Source organism: Setaria viridis, chromosome 8, assembly GCF_005286985.2.
Source record: "Setaria viridis chromosome 8, Setaria_viridis_v4.0, whole genome shotgun sequence".
Classification (NCBI taxonomy): domain Eukaryota; kingdom Viridiplantae; phylum Streptophyta; class Magnoliopsida; order Poales; family Poaceae; genus Setaria; species Setaria viridis.
In genome coordinates, this window is record NC_048270.2 from 16748086 (window position 1) to 16761998 (window position 13913).

General features: G+C 45.8%; 1 protein-coding gene and 1 long non-coding RNA gene across 3 annotated transcripts; both read right to left on the reverse strand.

Moving 5' to 3' along the window:
• Positions 1 to 78: 78 nt before the first annotated feature.
• Positions 79 to 1572, reverse strand: LOC117833277 (uncharacterized). 2 transcript variants are annotated; one of them, XR_004635384.2, is made up of 5 exons: positions 1313 to 1572; positions 999 to 1182; positions 767 to 883; positions 643 to 681; positions 79 to 554 (listed from the first exon to the last, which is right to left on the reverse strand). It is a non-coding gene; the product is annotated as an uncharacterized lncRNA (long non-coding RNA). The 2 variants fall into 2 exon arrangements; XR_004635383.2 differs by having other exon boundaries at positions 79 to 550; positions 1313 to 1569.
• Positions 1573 to 2679: 1107 nt separating this feature from the next.
• LOC140223575 (dolichol-phosphate mannose synthase subunit 2) lies at positions 2680 to 8934 on the reverse strand. Its single transcript, XM_072295546.1, has 3 exons — positions 8652 to 8934; positions 3267 to 3360; positions 2680 to 3169 (listed from the first exon to the last, which is right to left on the reverse strand). The coding sequence occupies exons 2-3, from the start codon at positions 3354 to 3356 to the stop codon at positions 3011 to 3013; spliced, it is 249 nt and encodes an 82-aa protein (XP_072151647.1). The 5' UTR covers positions 3357 to 3360; positions 8652 to 8934; the 3' UTR covers positions 2680 to 3010.
• Positions 8935 to 13913: the final 4979 nt, after the last annotated feature.

The following is a 13913-nucleotide window of genomic DNA, read 5'->3' on the forward strand; positions in this document are numbered from 1 at the left end:
CGTCTTAGAGTTTCATCACACAGACCATTCTCACATAAATGACTCAACATAAATTTGCCACTTCTTAGAGTTTCATCATAGATCAAATGAGTACCATTGTCTCATCACATATCACATACAAGTAAAATGAGTAGCAATTTGAGTATCATTACACAACGCTCTTACACAGATCACATGAGGACCATTTGTACAGAGCAAAATGAGATCAGTTTGGTATCATATAGGTCATCCAAAGGTCAGTACATTGACCACATCATACAAAACCAAGCAAAATAGTGCCCAAAAGCCATAGCTGGACATTTAGTCAAGAATTTTTCTTTTGCTTCTAGTGCTCATAGCTGGGTTGTCATGAGCTTTGCTTCTGGTGCACATTGCAGGACTATGTGGTGGCACCAAGTTTTGCTGCTTCTTTGCCTTTTCCTTCACTGCCTTTGCCTCCCCTCGTGCATTTTGGTTTTCTGTTAAATGCTTGGAAGTACCAGGTAGTGCAGTTTCACAAGATGGCAAAGTGCACTCAAGGAGAGTAGTTCAGGATGACCGGAGTCACATCCTGACTTGCAAATAAGAGTTACATTGACTTTAGTAGGTAAAGGAATGAAAGTGTAGCAATGACCAGAACATGTGCAAGAAACAAAAACTTACCTAGAAGTTCTCCCAGAACTCAATTTGGAGCTTCCTTGGCTAGAATACAACAGGAGAGACATTGTTGGTAATTTAGAACTTCATAATTGTAAGGGAAGTTGAATATATGTGCCGAGATGCTTACCTTGGTGGAAAACACATTGGTGTGGGTCCTGAAGTTGAGCTAACAGCTACAATACTATTCTCTATTGATTCTTGAGCTGGTTCACTGCTTTTCTTCTTTTTCTTCTTAGGTGGGCCCCTGCATGAACAATCTATTAGTTTAACAATATATACCATGGGCACATATTGAATAATATGAAATACACCAACCAAAAGATCCTATAATTTGCAATAATTTGCAACGGAAGGAGTACCTCTCAGTCTCATCTAGCATTGCTGCTATGCTATATCAGTCGGGTAACCGTTTTTGCATGTGTGTCAATGGTGTCCAAATCCTCCGCAAATATCGTATCTATGGTGCCCTTTTCTGCGTGTTGTATTGCCATTGCTCTCAGCAGCTCCTTTGAACATCTCGTTCTTTCTTCTTCCAGCCACAGCCTTGAGAAGAGGTGGATACATGAAGAAGCCGTGGTTAGACTTCTACCACTCAGACTTGCCGGTGAGGGTAGGGATAAGATTCTCATATGCAGCCCTAAATCTCTCAACTGAATAATATGGGTGAACGTACTTCTCCAAATGTTCTCGTGCGCTGCTCAGGCCGGGGGCACGCCGACCTGCGCGTCGTAGGCACGGGGCACGCCAACCTGCATGCGTGGTCGGCTGGAGCCTGGAACCTCGACCGTCCCCTGCTCGTGGCCTGTAGGAGCCTCGCCCACGACCTCCGCCTGACCTGCCGTCGTTGCTTCCACGCTAGGGTTTTGAGGATGAGAGAAGGGGATCGATTTGGATTGAGGATGGCGATCGATTTGGACTGAGGAAGGGTTCGGCTAGTTGTATGGGCACGGGCCCACCTTGTTAGTGTAACAAAGAGCAGAGATGACATTGCCTAGTGTATTTTGACGGACCCAATAGCCATAACAGTGACAATTTTGTGTGGAACTAACAACAGTGGCAGTAAGGGTAATGAAAATTTCATCTAGTGGCGCACAAGGGAAGGGAACACAATGGCATGAAAGGGAATGGGTCAATTTTTAGTGTCATACAAGGAATTCGCTTTTCTATTACCTATACGAGCCCAAGTATGTAACAATTTGTACCCTGCACAGTAGGGATGAAAGTGATACGAATATTATACGTTTGTTCATCCGACCGAAGGGGTTCAGACACTAAAAAGACACTAAAATGATAAGTTCGTATCCGAATCCAGACATTCAATATCCGTACCGTATCCGAATCTGGGTACTCAAAGTTGTATTTCTAAAATCCGAATAGGATGAATATCAATATTCAACACATCTTGGTACTATTTGTATCCAAATTCGATCCGAGAAAAAAATAACTATCTGTATTTGTATCCGCATATATCCGTTTGTATCCGATCTGTTTTCATCCCTGCCGCACAGGATTCTTCACTTGAAAAAGCAGCTTGATCATTTTATTTATAAGCATGTCTGCAATGCTCCATTATTCACAATGTGTCATCTCCAGTGCTGTGCTTCAGTGTAAACGTCAGTTACCGATGTCTCAATTTACTGCTGTGCTTAGCCTAAATGGTCACTTGGGAGATGTTTGATGTTTCAATATGGAAAACATATTTGCCTCACCTCTTTTCTTGTGAGAACATGTTGCCTTCACTTGAATTTGCAATTTAACTTGGGGTCTGTTACACGGCTACATATTTGATGGCTCCGCCCACAGTTAACAGGATTAATGCCTTTGGTGCTTGATTTAAGGCAAGAGTGAGCAGATGCCGTAGTGATGTGGTTTATGGAAGGGGATTGGCCTGACCAAGGCTGATGTGCTCCAATCAGAAGAGCGTGAACCTGGGCTCTTGATGACAATCCGACAGTTCAAAAAGTGGTCGCCTTTAATTGACTAACCCAGAATTAGAAAGACAAAAATAGAATATTTCACAATAAAGAGAAAACAACAATCTGAGTGGTCATCTTTTAATTGACGTGACCCAAGAATTAAAAAGGCTATAGAGTTCTGAATTACAAAGTGAGCGCCTTTCAATATATTGGAACCGTTTACCGAGCTTCTAGCAATTACTCCCTCCGTTCCAAAATGCAGATCATTTTAACTTTTTTAGATACATAAATTTTGCAATGCACCTAATTATTGGGTTATGTCTAGATACATAACAAAGTCTATGTATCTAGAAAAGTCAAAAAGACCCAAATTTTGGAACGGAGGGAGTACATAGAGACTGAACTCATGGATTTAATCATAGTAAGTGAATAATACAGTGTACATGTCAAAACAATCAATTGGTCTTCTTCTTTTTCTTTGATTTGAGCATCACGAGACCCACAAAGACGCTCAAGAAAGAAAGAAGAACCACGCCAGCAATCACTGGTATTAAAATCGCATACTCTTGAGGCAGGAAGTACTTGTGGACAAAGTGGTCGCTGTCGACGAATGGCTAGATGGGAACAAGAAAAACAAAATAACCATTCAGAAATAAGGTCATAACAGTTCTACTTGAACTGAAACTGAAAAAAAGCTTAGAAGTTACTAACCAAGATAATGACCCAGAATGTATAGTAGGTGAAGATGGATAAGCTAGTTAGCGTCAGCAGAAAACCAACTGCCTTATCACCCAGTTCCATTTCTCTATGAATAATAGAAATAACAACCTTGTCAATCTGGCAGATGATGATCATCATAATCTCAAGCAAATGTCAAATATGTTGAAAAAACCCAATATGGGAAAAACAGACTAGACTGCTAAAACTGTATCAAGGGCGATGAGCAGCCACTCCACTGCTAAGCCTGTCTAAACAATACACCCAAATGAAGGCAAGAGAAACAAACAAGGAAAAGAACAAACAATTGAACAGACCAGCACTAGCTTAGTAACACTGAATAGTAAATATACTGGCATTGGCATATATCCCAAATTTAGGCATTGCACATATGGATATGTGGCAGATGCTACTGTGAGATTATATGCTACCGTATTGCTACGACTGCAAGCATCAAACGCAACAGGTATGGCATTTCATCATGAAGTTGCAGGAAACATAACTAGGAAAATGAACAAATTATAAAGTCTCTTCACTCTTGGTATCTATTCAAGATTTGGATCAGATCTAGTTAGAAAATCGGCATAAATTCTAGTATATCACTACAAAACCAAACTCACATGTTAGAAAATCCAAGAATATTAGAAAATCACATAGTAGATATTTTAATTTCTGGTAAGTAACAAAAATTCTCAAATAACCTAGTGGAGTGACACCCTACCAAAGTTGAATGCCTAGAGTTAGGATATTTTGAAGAAAGGAAATCAAACTTTAATTGATCAAACACACACTATGTTGGTACACATTTGTACTGACTATGCTCACTATTGATGATGGTTAACATCATTCTATACAAATACTAATGCAAAATGTCTGTCCTGGTAGTTGATCAGTTTCGTTATACTGATAAAAAAATGTTTATGAGCATGGCTTACACAAATCTCCCTTGTTTACATCAGCTGCACACACATGAAGCTCTAAGTGCAATGTGGTGGTTGCTTCATTGTAGATAACTGGCTACTCAAACAACAAAAGCCCTGAGTTGTATTTTGTTATCCCTCAACTGAACTGCAAGAAGTCCTCCCCCAGTTGATAGTAGCGTGTTTAGAAGTTTTTGTTTGCATTAGAGCAACTCCAAGAGTATCCTAAAAAATTCTTCCCCAAAACTATATATTGGGGGTTCTCCCAAAAAAAATTCCCAAAAACATATCAGTCCACAGCAGATCGCTAATAAATAGCCCCTAATATTTCAAACACAGGCCACGTCATCGTATTGGGCCCATCAGAAGGGACGCGCGGGCGTGCGGGAATCAGGATTGGGGGAGGAATGCCAACGCTAAAATATACGTGGTGGCAGGCTATTTTTTAGCGTCGCTAAAAAATTGGGGAAGGTTTAGGTGGATTGTTGGAGTTCATTTTTTCTCTCTTTTTTCCTAAAAAAGGTATTGGGGGTAAGATTAGCAGCCTCTTGGAGTTGCTCTTACTCACACCTATATGCAGACTAAGGGCCTCTCCAATGGGTGGTCCTTACCCGCTCCTATACGCGTCGGACCCGGTCCCAGACATTGCGAGGTCGCTCCTATCTGGGGGAGACAGAGAACCTGCTCCCATCCATGGAAGCGAGTCCCTTAGAATAAAAAACTCAATGTCCTCCGCAACCCAACTTTCTCTCTCCTACCGTTGCTGCTCCTGCCGAACCTGAGTGGTGGAGCCGCCGGAGTTGCTCTTGGGCACAATAGCCTCGACGCTCCATGCCCGAGCCAGGTCGGAGAAGCCACCAAGAGGAAGTAGCAGCGACCTGTCCGTCGTTGGCCACCTCCTCTTTCCCTTCCCCTTCCAGGGCCCGATTTTTCTGAAGAAATCAGCAGCGGAGGTAGCGCCCCATGCAGATCTGGCTGCCGCGTGCCTTCTACCGCGTCGGGCAGTCTACTCTTGTTGTTCCTCACCTCCCCTACCCTCCGCTTCCACGCCCGATTTGACATGGAATCTGCACCGGTGAGGGGTGGTAGCGGCCTTTGCAGAAACGGCCGCCTGCTTCCGCATCGAAGCAACGGCTTGACCTCTCCAAATCAGACTGGCGATTGATGGTGGCCGCACCAAATCGAGCCTCGTGATGGTGGAGATCTGATTTGAACAAGCACCGGAAGTAATCTTTGTTTCCATCTAAATCAGATCAGGCATGCATCTTGGGGGATAGGAGATGGCTCTGTTGGCCATCGCCATGAGGAGATAGATGGAAGGGAGAACGACTGGTGGACCTGTGCACGAGTGGACAGGAACGACAGTGGTTGAAGGGATATTTTTTTATTTATTAAGTGGGACCCACAGTAATAAAGAAGCTGGTCCTATACATTGTGTTATTTTTAAGAGTAAAATGTACGGCCGGACCTCGAACTTGACAAGGGGTGTGATCTAGGTCCCTAAACTCCTAAAATGCACATTAGAGTCCCCAAACTTGCTAATTGGTTCACGCGAGGTCCAAATCATTGTTCCCCGTGTTAAACTACCTACGTGGCATGCTGGCCATGCGCTGACGTGGACCTGGCACGTGGGCCCACATGTCAGCTCCTCTATTTTCTCTCTGCCTCCTCTCTCTTCCTCACCTCTTTCACATCCGGCTGAGCAGCACGAACGCCTTTGAGCAGCACCCCCAGCCCGGCGCGGTCCGCCCCTGCCGACCATGTGCCGCACCGGTTGAGCCCACCCCTGCCGCAGCCCCGAGCGGCCGATCCGCGCTACCGCTGCCCCATAGGTCAGCCGAAACCAAGACGGCACCATGCGCAACCCTGCCCAACCGGCACCACCGGCGAGCTCCCTGCCGCTCGCGCCTCTCCAGTTGCACTGAGCGTCGATTCCCCGCACCACCATGTTGTCTTGCCCATCCGCCACCAGAGATCCATGCCGGTCTGCCCCACCCCCGCAAGCTATGCCACCGCCGCTCCTTGGTTGAGGCCATTCCCGGGTTGCCGTTGGCCAAGGTTGCGAGCCTCGCGGCGCGAGCGGACAGCGCTGAGGCCGTGCATGAGTTGCCATTGGCCGAGGGTAACGGCCTTGTGCGGACGGTGGCGGCTGAGCGGGAACGGAGGTGGCAGAGGCCACGCCTGGGCTTTCGGCGGCCAAGGTCGCAGCTTGCGCGGCGAAACTGCGGCGACAGCCCTGCCGGATCGGGCGTGGGCCGAGGTCGTGCCCGGGTGTCGGCCGCAGGGGTTGCGCGGAGAAGTCTTGCGGTTGATTTTTTTTCTTTTTTTTAATTAGAAGACAATGGGCCACGAATAGAGCATTAGAGAAGGGAGATGGGCCTGACATGTGGGCCCCACATGTCAGGTCCGCATCATCATCCATTTAGCCTGCCACGTACGCAATTTAATGCAAGAAATAGTAATTTGGACCTTATGTGAATGTATTTGGATGTTTAGGGGTCTGAGTGTGCATTTTAGGAGTTTGGGGAACTAGATGGCACTCCCTGCCAAGTTCGAGGTCCGGCCGTACATTTTACTCTATTTTTAACAAGACAAAGGAGGTTCCATATAGAACCAGGGTCACTCCTATACATTGGAGATGCCCTAAAGGGAGCCATGCCTCCCACCCCCACCCCCCACCCCCCCAAGAAAGAAGTAGTTTGCTGTTTTCAATGGTACAACAGTGATTAATTTGATTAAAGATTGCTAATCTCTCTAGATTACTAGTACTGGCCCCCTCTAAATCAGATTAAGCTCTGCCACTGCACCACTGCATTCTCTGTTTCATTTTCCCTTTTAGAATAAGAAGCCATACCAGCACGTTTGTCTATGAACAAATCATAGCATTGTTGAAAACTTGAAATTCAATCCAATAATGAATATTTGATTTTGTGCTTCGTCAGCTGCTCCTCTGAATTACCACAACTACTTGTTTTCTAGTAATGATCATAGGAGGGGCAAACGAGGAAATTGACATCTTAGGCAACAAAAATGCCACCTTTCTTTCAGTTAAGTTACATCTCAATTTTGCAGTGTAGATTTTAAATAACAATGCTGTAGATGATCAGCATATACACAGACGTACTATCACATTAAATATTCCAATCTTAATTTCAACACTGTTGCTATAAGACATGCCTGTACCATCCATAAAAAGGTCAGAATGCGATGAGCATATTTCAATTTTAGTGAGCTCAACTTCTGAAAGGTGGAGCTGGCAAATTAATTTCACAAAACTTAACTGCTGCAAATAGTAGTAATGCACCTAATGTAAATCTCATAACTATTCAAGAATAGATATTTCAGCCATTGATGTACCAGTACTAACTTGTAAGTTTTATAGAGCAGTTCTGCTGAGGAACCATTTGATTATGCATTAGTAAATTCTCTATCATACTAGCTAGCACTACAGGTCAAAATAAGAATGAGAAAACTCCCATTTGATTATGCATTTCTAAGAAGTTTGAGTAGCACGTGATGTCTAATATAATAGATTCACCACATGGTCGTTCAGGAAAATTAAGTTCAGGATCAGGGGCGTTTAGATCCAGGGACATTCACGCAATGTGATCCAAACTAGTTTATGTTAAAGATCATAAAACATCTTAAGAAAATCAAAATGACGCGATGTGATTGCACACTTGAACTACTTTCACAAATCATTGGGCTTAATTTATACCAATAAAATATCCCTAAACCCTTAGAACTAAAAGGCATTTTAAAATCAAAAGCAACATGATGCTTGGATGCGGTTTAAAAACTAGTCCGTGCTTGATGGGGTGCTCGTAATTCACACTGTGTTGTGAAGCAGCACCACTGCCAGATGGCGCGGTGACACCAACAGCGGTGGCTGCGTATCAGATCTGCAGAAGCAGACAAGAAGCTGGTGAAAGATCGTGGAGGACCTGCGGTCGAGAGCCCCAACTGAGCGGATGGATGCGCCTAGGAGGGAACGAACCTTGCCGGCCGGCGAGGAGATCGCGTTGGATGAGTTGGCTCGATCGCCGGCGGCTCTCGCACTCGCCCTTCTTTTCTTTTCTTTTTTGTCGTTAGCATGTATTTGATTTTGGGACCAATTGGGATGGATCGGCTCCATCCCATTTTTCTAGGTTGGGTTCAACCCATCTCTAGTTTGATTGTAGGGATAAGTTGGATCCTGTTTTTTGTTTGATTGGAGGGATAAAGTGGGTTTGAGTGGTCCCATCCTTATTTGGTTGGAGGGTTAGGGATGGGCAGTGAATATGCTGACCTACTTGGTGAGATTACCACACACATTGCAACTATATCCAATTCCAATTGAATTCAAAGCATAATCAGTAAAGGGAAAAAAGGTAGTACTACTATCTAGCACATGTCCAACAAGATGAGTTGCAGTTGCTACCGAAGACACAGATGGGTTGACATGATAGGGATTCCTTACCTTGGCGAAACGAAGCTGAGATCCTGAAGATGTCCTTGCTCCGGTGCGCCGATGGGAGGGTCACCGGTGGACAGCAGGGAGGAGGCGGAGGGGAGGGAAGGTGGCGGACGGGATGAGAGGCGATGGGGAGGTGCGACGGTGGGGAGGGGCGGCGGCGGAGAGCAGGGGAGGCGGCGGAGCGAGAGCAGGTGGCGGACGGGAGGGGCGGCGACGGGCACGGGAGGCAGCGGATGGCGGGGGAGGCGGCGGAGGGAGAGCAGGTGGCGGACGGGAGGGGCGGCGTCGGGCACGGGCGAGATCCAGACGGGAGAGGCGGCGTGCCGGATGGATGGATGCCTGCGAATCCAAAATATCAGTATTTATATCCATGCGTTAATATACGTTAATATGATATTCATATTTGTTTTTAACTACCAAATATGCCCGTACGATGCTACGGGTAAATGAAAACTACATCAATATATTACCATACTATATAATATGATCTATATGTAGCTAATCATATTTTAATAGGATTCTAATCATGTTTTAATATGACTTAATAGGTACTTTTGATGTATATTTGGATAATTAATAAAAGAGTAATAGCTTGTTGGCGCTAAAAATCGGCCGATGACCTTCAGCGTCAGACATACGACCTGGGAGAATCCGCTTAGCTCCTGTTCGGGTGATCGCCCTGGTGCGGTTCGCGCGGCGTGCCAGTCAATCTGACCTGTTGATTGATAAGGAAAGAAATGTATTAAATCCTAGGGATTTCGATCGGCTAAAGTTCCGATGTGTCTCGAAAAGCGTATCAGCGAATCGGCCGATTTGCTATGAAGATGACTGGCTATAGAACAGCCGACAATCATGCAACGATTGTAAAGAATCTACCAAAGCAGACTAGACAACGCTACGAAGCAACACTTGAAATAGATCTAATCGGTTGTATAATGATAAATAAAAATAACAGTAATAAAGCTGACAGTTCAAATTTCAAGCTGGATAACTCGTGATAAAACTAAAACAATAGATAAAACCTATAGTTCTAGTTAATATCGATAACTTGTGAATAAATCTAAACGAAACGACAGCGATGCGCCCGAAGTTAAAGTTTAGATATTACTCGATAAACGGAACTTACAGAATCGGCCGGAGATCGTGTCGATGCAGCCCTGCCAACCCGTACGAACTCATGAAAGAAAAAGATGTATTGGCGAAGTCGCCGACTTGAAAGTAAAGTACGATGAAAAATTAGATTGTTTGTATTGATTGATGTGTTGTTTTACAAATCTCCAAAGATAGCTATTTATAGCCTGTTACAACTGATTTCCTAACTGACTAGGATCTATCTCTAATTTTAAATCGAAAACGAGACACAACTCGTATCGGAGTTGGTTATCATACTCCCACGGGCCAATCTTTCTCTGTCTTCTTTTTCTGGCCCACCTTAAACCCATATTAGCCCAAACGCTCCAGCCTTCCAATCAGTCGACCTCCACTCCGTCTGCCAATCACTCGAAACACTGTAGCGCCCATCGGCCGATTCCCAACTGCAGCACCAATCGGCCGATTCCCAATCGTGATCTTTTAATCCGCCGCATCGGCCAATCCTTTCCTCTCTTGACGCCGATCCAAAATGTGTCAAAATCTGGCGTCAGTTTCGGAGTAAAACATGCCTTTACTTCGAAATTCTTTTTTAACCCCTTCTCCGAAACAAACGTAGCAAAAATCTCCTTCTGTTTCGCGGTCTTCTACCTGATGATTGCAATCTTTTCGAACTGGGCGCCTGAGACAACCGCTCCCCCGAAATTTGTGTAGACGGCGTGGTAAAAATCCCGCCTTTACCCCTTCTCTCGGACCGTCTTTAAATACTGGCGTTCCCTGCCGCTTCTTCTCCACGAGCTCAGTAACTTCCTCCTCGGCGAATCACTTTCCATCTCCTCCTAGTGCCCTTTTGGCTTCCAATCGCATTCTCCGGCAATCCTTCTTTTGTCCGCATCCCGCTTTGTCCCCTCAATGGCGGCGCCATCGGCAACTCCACCAGCAACGGAGGTCCTGCCGGCAGCTTCATCAGCGACGGCAGTTCCATCGGCGACCCCATCAGCAACGATGAGCTTTATTCCAGAGGTAAACATTCGAAACTTTTCCCTTTTATATTTTACCGCCCATACATTTTTTAGATCTATTCTTAGTTCTCCCCTTTTTACCTTCTTTAGGTGTTCAGACAACAAATCATCATCCGCCTTTCCGAAGCTCCTGGTCTCATCTGCTTAGGCCCTATGAGGAACCCAGACCCGACTGATCTGATTAATTTAGAAACCCATAGAATCCCTTTTAAGCAATCACCTATGGATTTGAGCAAGTGGTCAGGCACTTTTAGATCTTGGCCGAATGAAACCCCCGGCTGGAAAGAGTGGTACCAAAGAATGGTCAACTCCAAGAGAGTTTAATGGGATGAATTAAAAATCGGCCAGTGCATCAATCTATCTTTGTCCCAGATGGAGAAGAATGGACCCTTGGTGATAGCAGCCTCCTACTTCTGGTCTGACGCGCTTAATGCGTTTCTCTTCGGGCACGGACCCATGACCCCAACTCTAGCCGATGTTCTGATGCTGACCGGCCTCGATATTTCCTCCCCCGATACACCCTTTAATTATCTGATCAAGCCGACCCATCGGCTGGAAACGAAAGGAATCGGCAGGTGGAAAGGTTATATCAACAAAAACATGAGGACCGGGACGATTTTAGAAAGAGAATACGCAGCCTTCTTGATGATGTGGCTAGAGAAGCACCTTTTCTGCGGCAGAGCAGTCGGCCCTTCTTCCAACACACAAGCTCTGGCCGAAGCCCTGTCAAGAGGAGCCGCCATCCCTCTCGGGAAGCATCTGCTAGGATCAGCCTACCACATGATGCACCAGATTGGTGTCAAACTATCAAAGGGAGAGCCGATTGGTAATCCTAGTGGTCCCTGGTGGTTCATCACCCTCTGGCTCAACTTGTACATGAGCAAGGTCTTCTAGCAGCAGATAGAGACCAAGACATTCCTCAACATTGGGTCAGAGGAAAACCCCACAGTACGACGACGATGCACCTCTTTCGGCGAAGTGGCGTCAGCTTTCCCTGGTCGCCAGTTCACTACCACCCAGACAGCCGAGTATTTCAGATGCTTCTATAACAGCTTTAGTGAAGAAACTACAAGTTGGTATCCATACCAGAGAATAGAGCCACTCTTTGAGCTTCCCTTCTGTTATGACTCGACGTCCAACTCCTTTGACAATGATCTCACAGACGCCTTGATCAACCCATCAATTGCAGCACGGTAGTTCGGCCTTGGTCAGTTGCCGATTCAGGTTTACTTTGCCGGCCGTGCAAAATTCCGGGATGAGCTCACCAAAGGCCTTGATTACAATCGGCTGTGCAATCTAGTGCCAGACTCCAGTAACATTGACCTGAACAATTGTGTTGTAGCTCCTTTTGTTGTCCAGCAATTTAAATTATGGTGGGGAGAATGGAAGCAACATCTCTTCTGTGTATCTCCCGCGATATACTGTAATGACCTGGACCCTGACAACATCGACCCGAACGCAGCGGTACTGCTCTCTTCTCAGCCGATTTCAATGTCATCCCTTTTATATTATGAACTTATTGCTAACTTTTATTTTCTTTTACAGTCTGGAAGTCAACTTCCCCCAACGCGCAGCCGAAGTGGCAGGCCGATAGAAAATCGCTAGCCATATACATCATTTCCGCTTATTGACTATCATGCCTCAACCGTCAAAGACATCACCACCGGCCGATCGAAGCAGAAGCCAAAGACAACCTCTTTGAAGAAGACAAGCCGTCGGGTGCGCGCCCGTGTAGAATCGGCCGATCCACCGGCGGCGGCCTCGTCTGAATCCTTGGCTGCACCGACCCTGCCGATTATCAAGGAAGTCGATCTTCAGGCTGCTACAGAAGCTGGAGCAGCTACTACATCATGTTGGTAGAAGCTATTCAGGTAACTTCGTATACCCCACATCCTTCTAAATAGCCTGTCGATATTAACTTCTCCCTTCTGTTAGGCCGCGCAAATTGCTCCAGCACAATCTCCGTAGCAATCGGCCATATTCCAAGCAGAGACGAGGCGCCAGCGATTCCTCCCTCTGAGGTAGAGAATATCTATTTAACCCCAATTTCTTAATGCTTAACCAAAATCTAACCGATTTTTGATGCAGACCCCTCTGGACACATCATGTACCCTTCTATCGGCCATCGGCCGGACGACCTGCGGAGGTATAGCAGTCATTACTTGTCATCAGACTTAATTACTTGCCTCATACTTATAGAGATCCATTTCTTAATTCTTTCCAGGAAGCTGGCCCAAGCACAGCGCCAATAATCGTCGAATCCTCTTCCTCCGATGAACCAGTTGCACCAGTTCTCGAGATGAGGGTAGCACTCCCACCGGCGCAAGCAGAAGAAATCCGCTTTAAAGAGGTAAGACACTTGACACCCAAATCGGCCGATTTCCAATTACCATCAGCTAATCCGTATTTACTTATTTATTCTTTCTCAGGAGCAAGATACCCCCAACAACAGTCTTTTCTCTTTCGCGGTTGCACTTTTTGATGATGAAGAGGTTGCTTCACGTCAAGTCGCACTGAGCTCAATCCCTGATGATGTCCGTGCCAAGCTTGAGAGCATACAGACCCTCTTCCAAGATGATATCGGCCGACTAGTGGAAGACACCTCGCCGATTTGGTAGCTTTTCAGCAACATTAGAGGCCGAGTTCCTGAAAAGGCAAAAGAGGCTCTGGCACCCGCCTCATACATCGAGTCAATGTGGGTCCCGGTGTTCAGGGCTCTACGCCACATGGCCGATCGTGCCAAGTTAGCAAAAGCTCGCGAAGAGGAGGACTCCTATAAACATCGAGCTCAAGAAGTGCACCAAAGAATCAACTTCCTTGAAAGCTCTCACCTAGATATCATCAGTGCCATAGACCGCCTTAAACGACGAAGGGCAGAGCTCGCCAAAGAGATGGAGCAGGTGACCAAGGCCATAGCCGCCGAAGAAAAGAAACTTCAAGACCTCCCATCCGTCATCGCCGATTTGAAGCAGGAGAGGCAGAACTTGGCCTACGAAGCAATCAAACTTCATCATCACATGACAGAAGTCCCGGGATCGGCTGACGATGACCAGAAGACATTAGATTCGGCCGATCAAGTTAGGCAGCGTGCGATTGCAGCTATTAATGCCCTCCTTGGGTGAATTGTAAAAACACTGAATGCTTTGTAAAAACA

What these genes read in the sequence shown, in the direction of transcription:
- LOC140223575 (XM_072295546.1), bottom strand. Translation starts at nt 3,356, where the DNA reads ATGGAACTGGGTGATAAGGCAGTTGGTTTTCTGCTGACGCTAACTAGC. An exon ending in CATTCTGGGTCATTATCTTG is followed by an intron (nt 3,170 to 3,266) that starts GTTAGTAACTTC and finishes GTTCCCATCTAG; the next exon opens with CCATTCGTCGACAGCGACCA.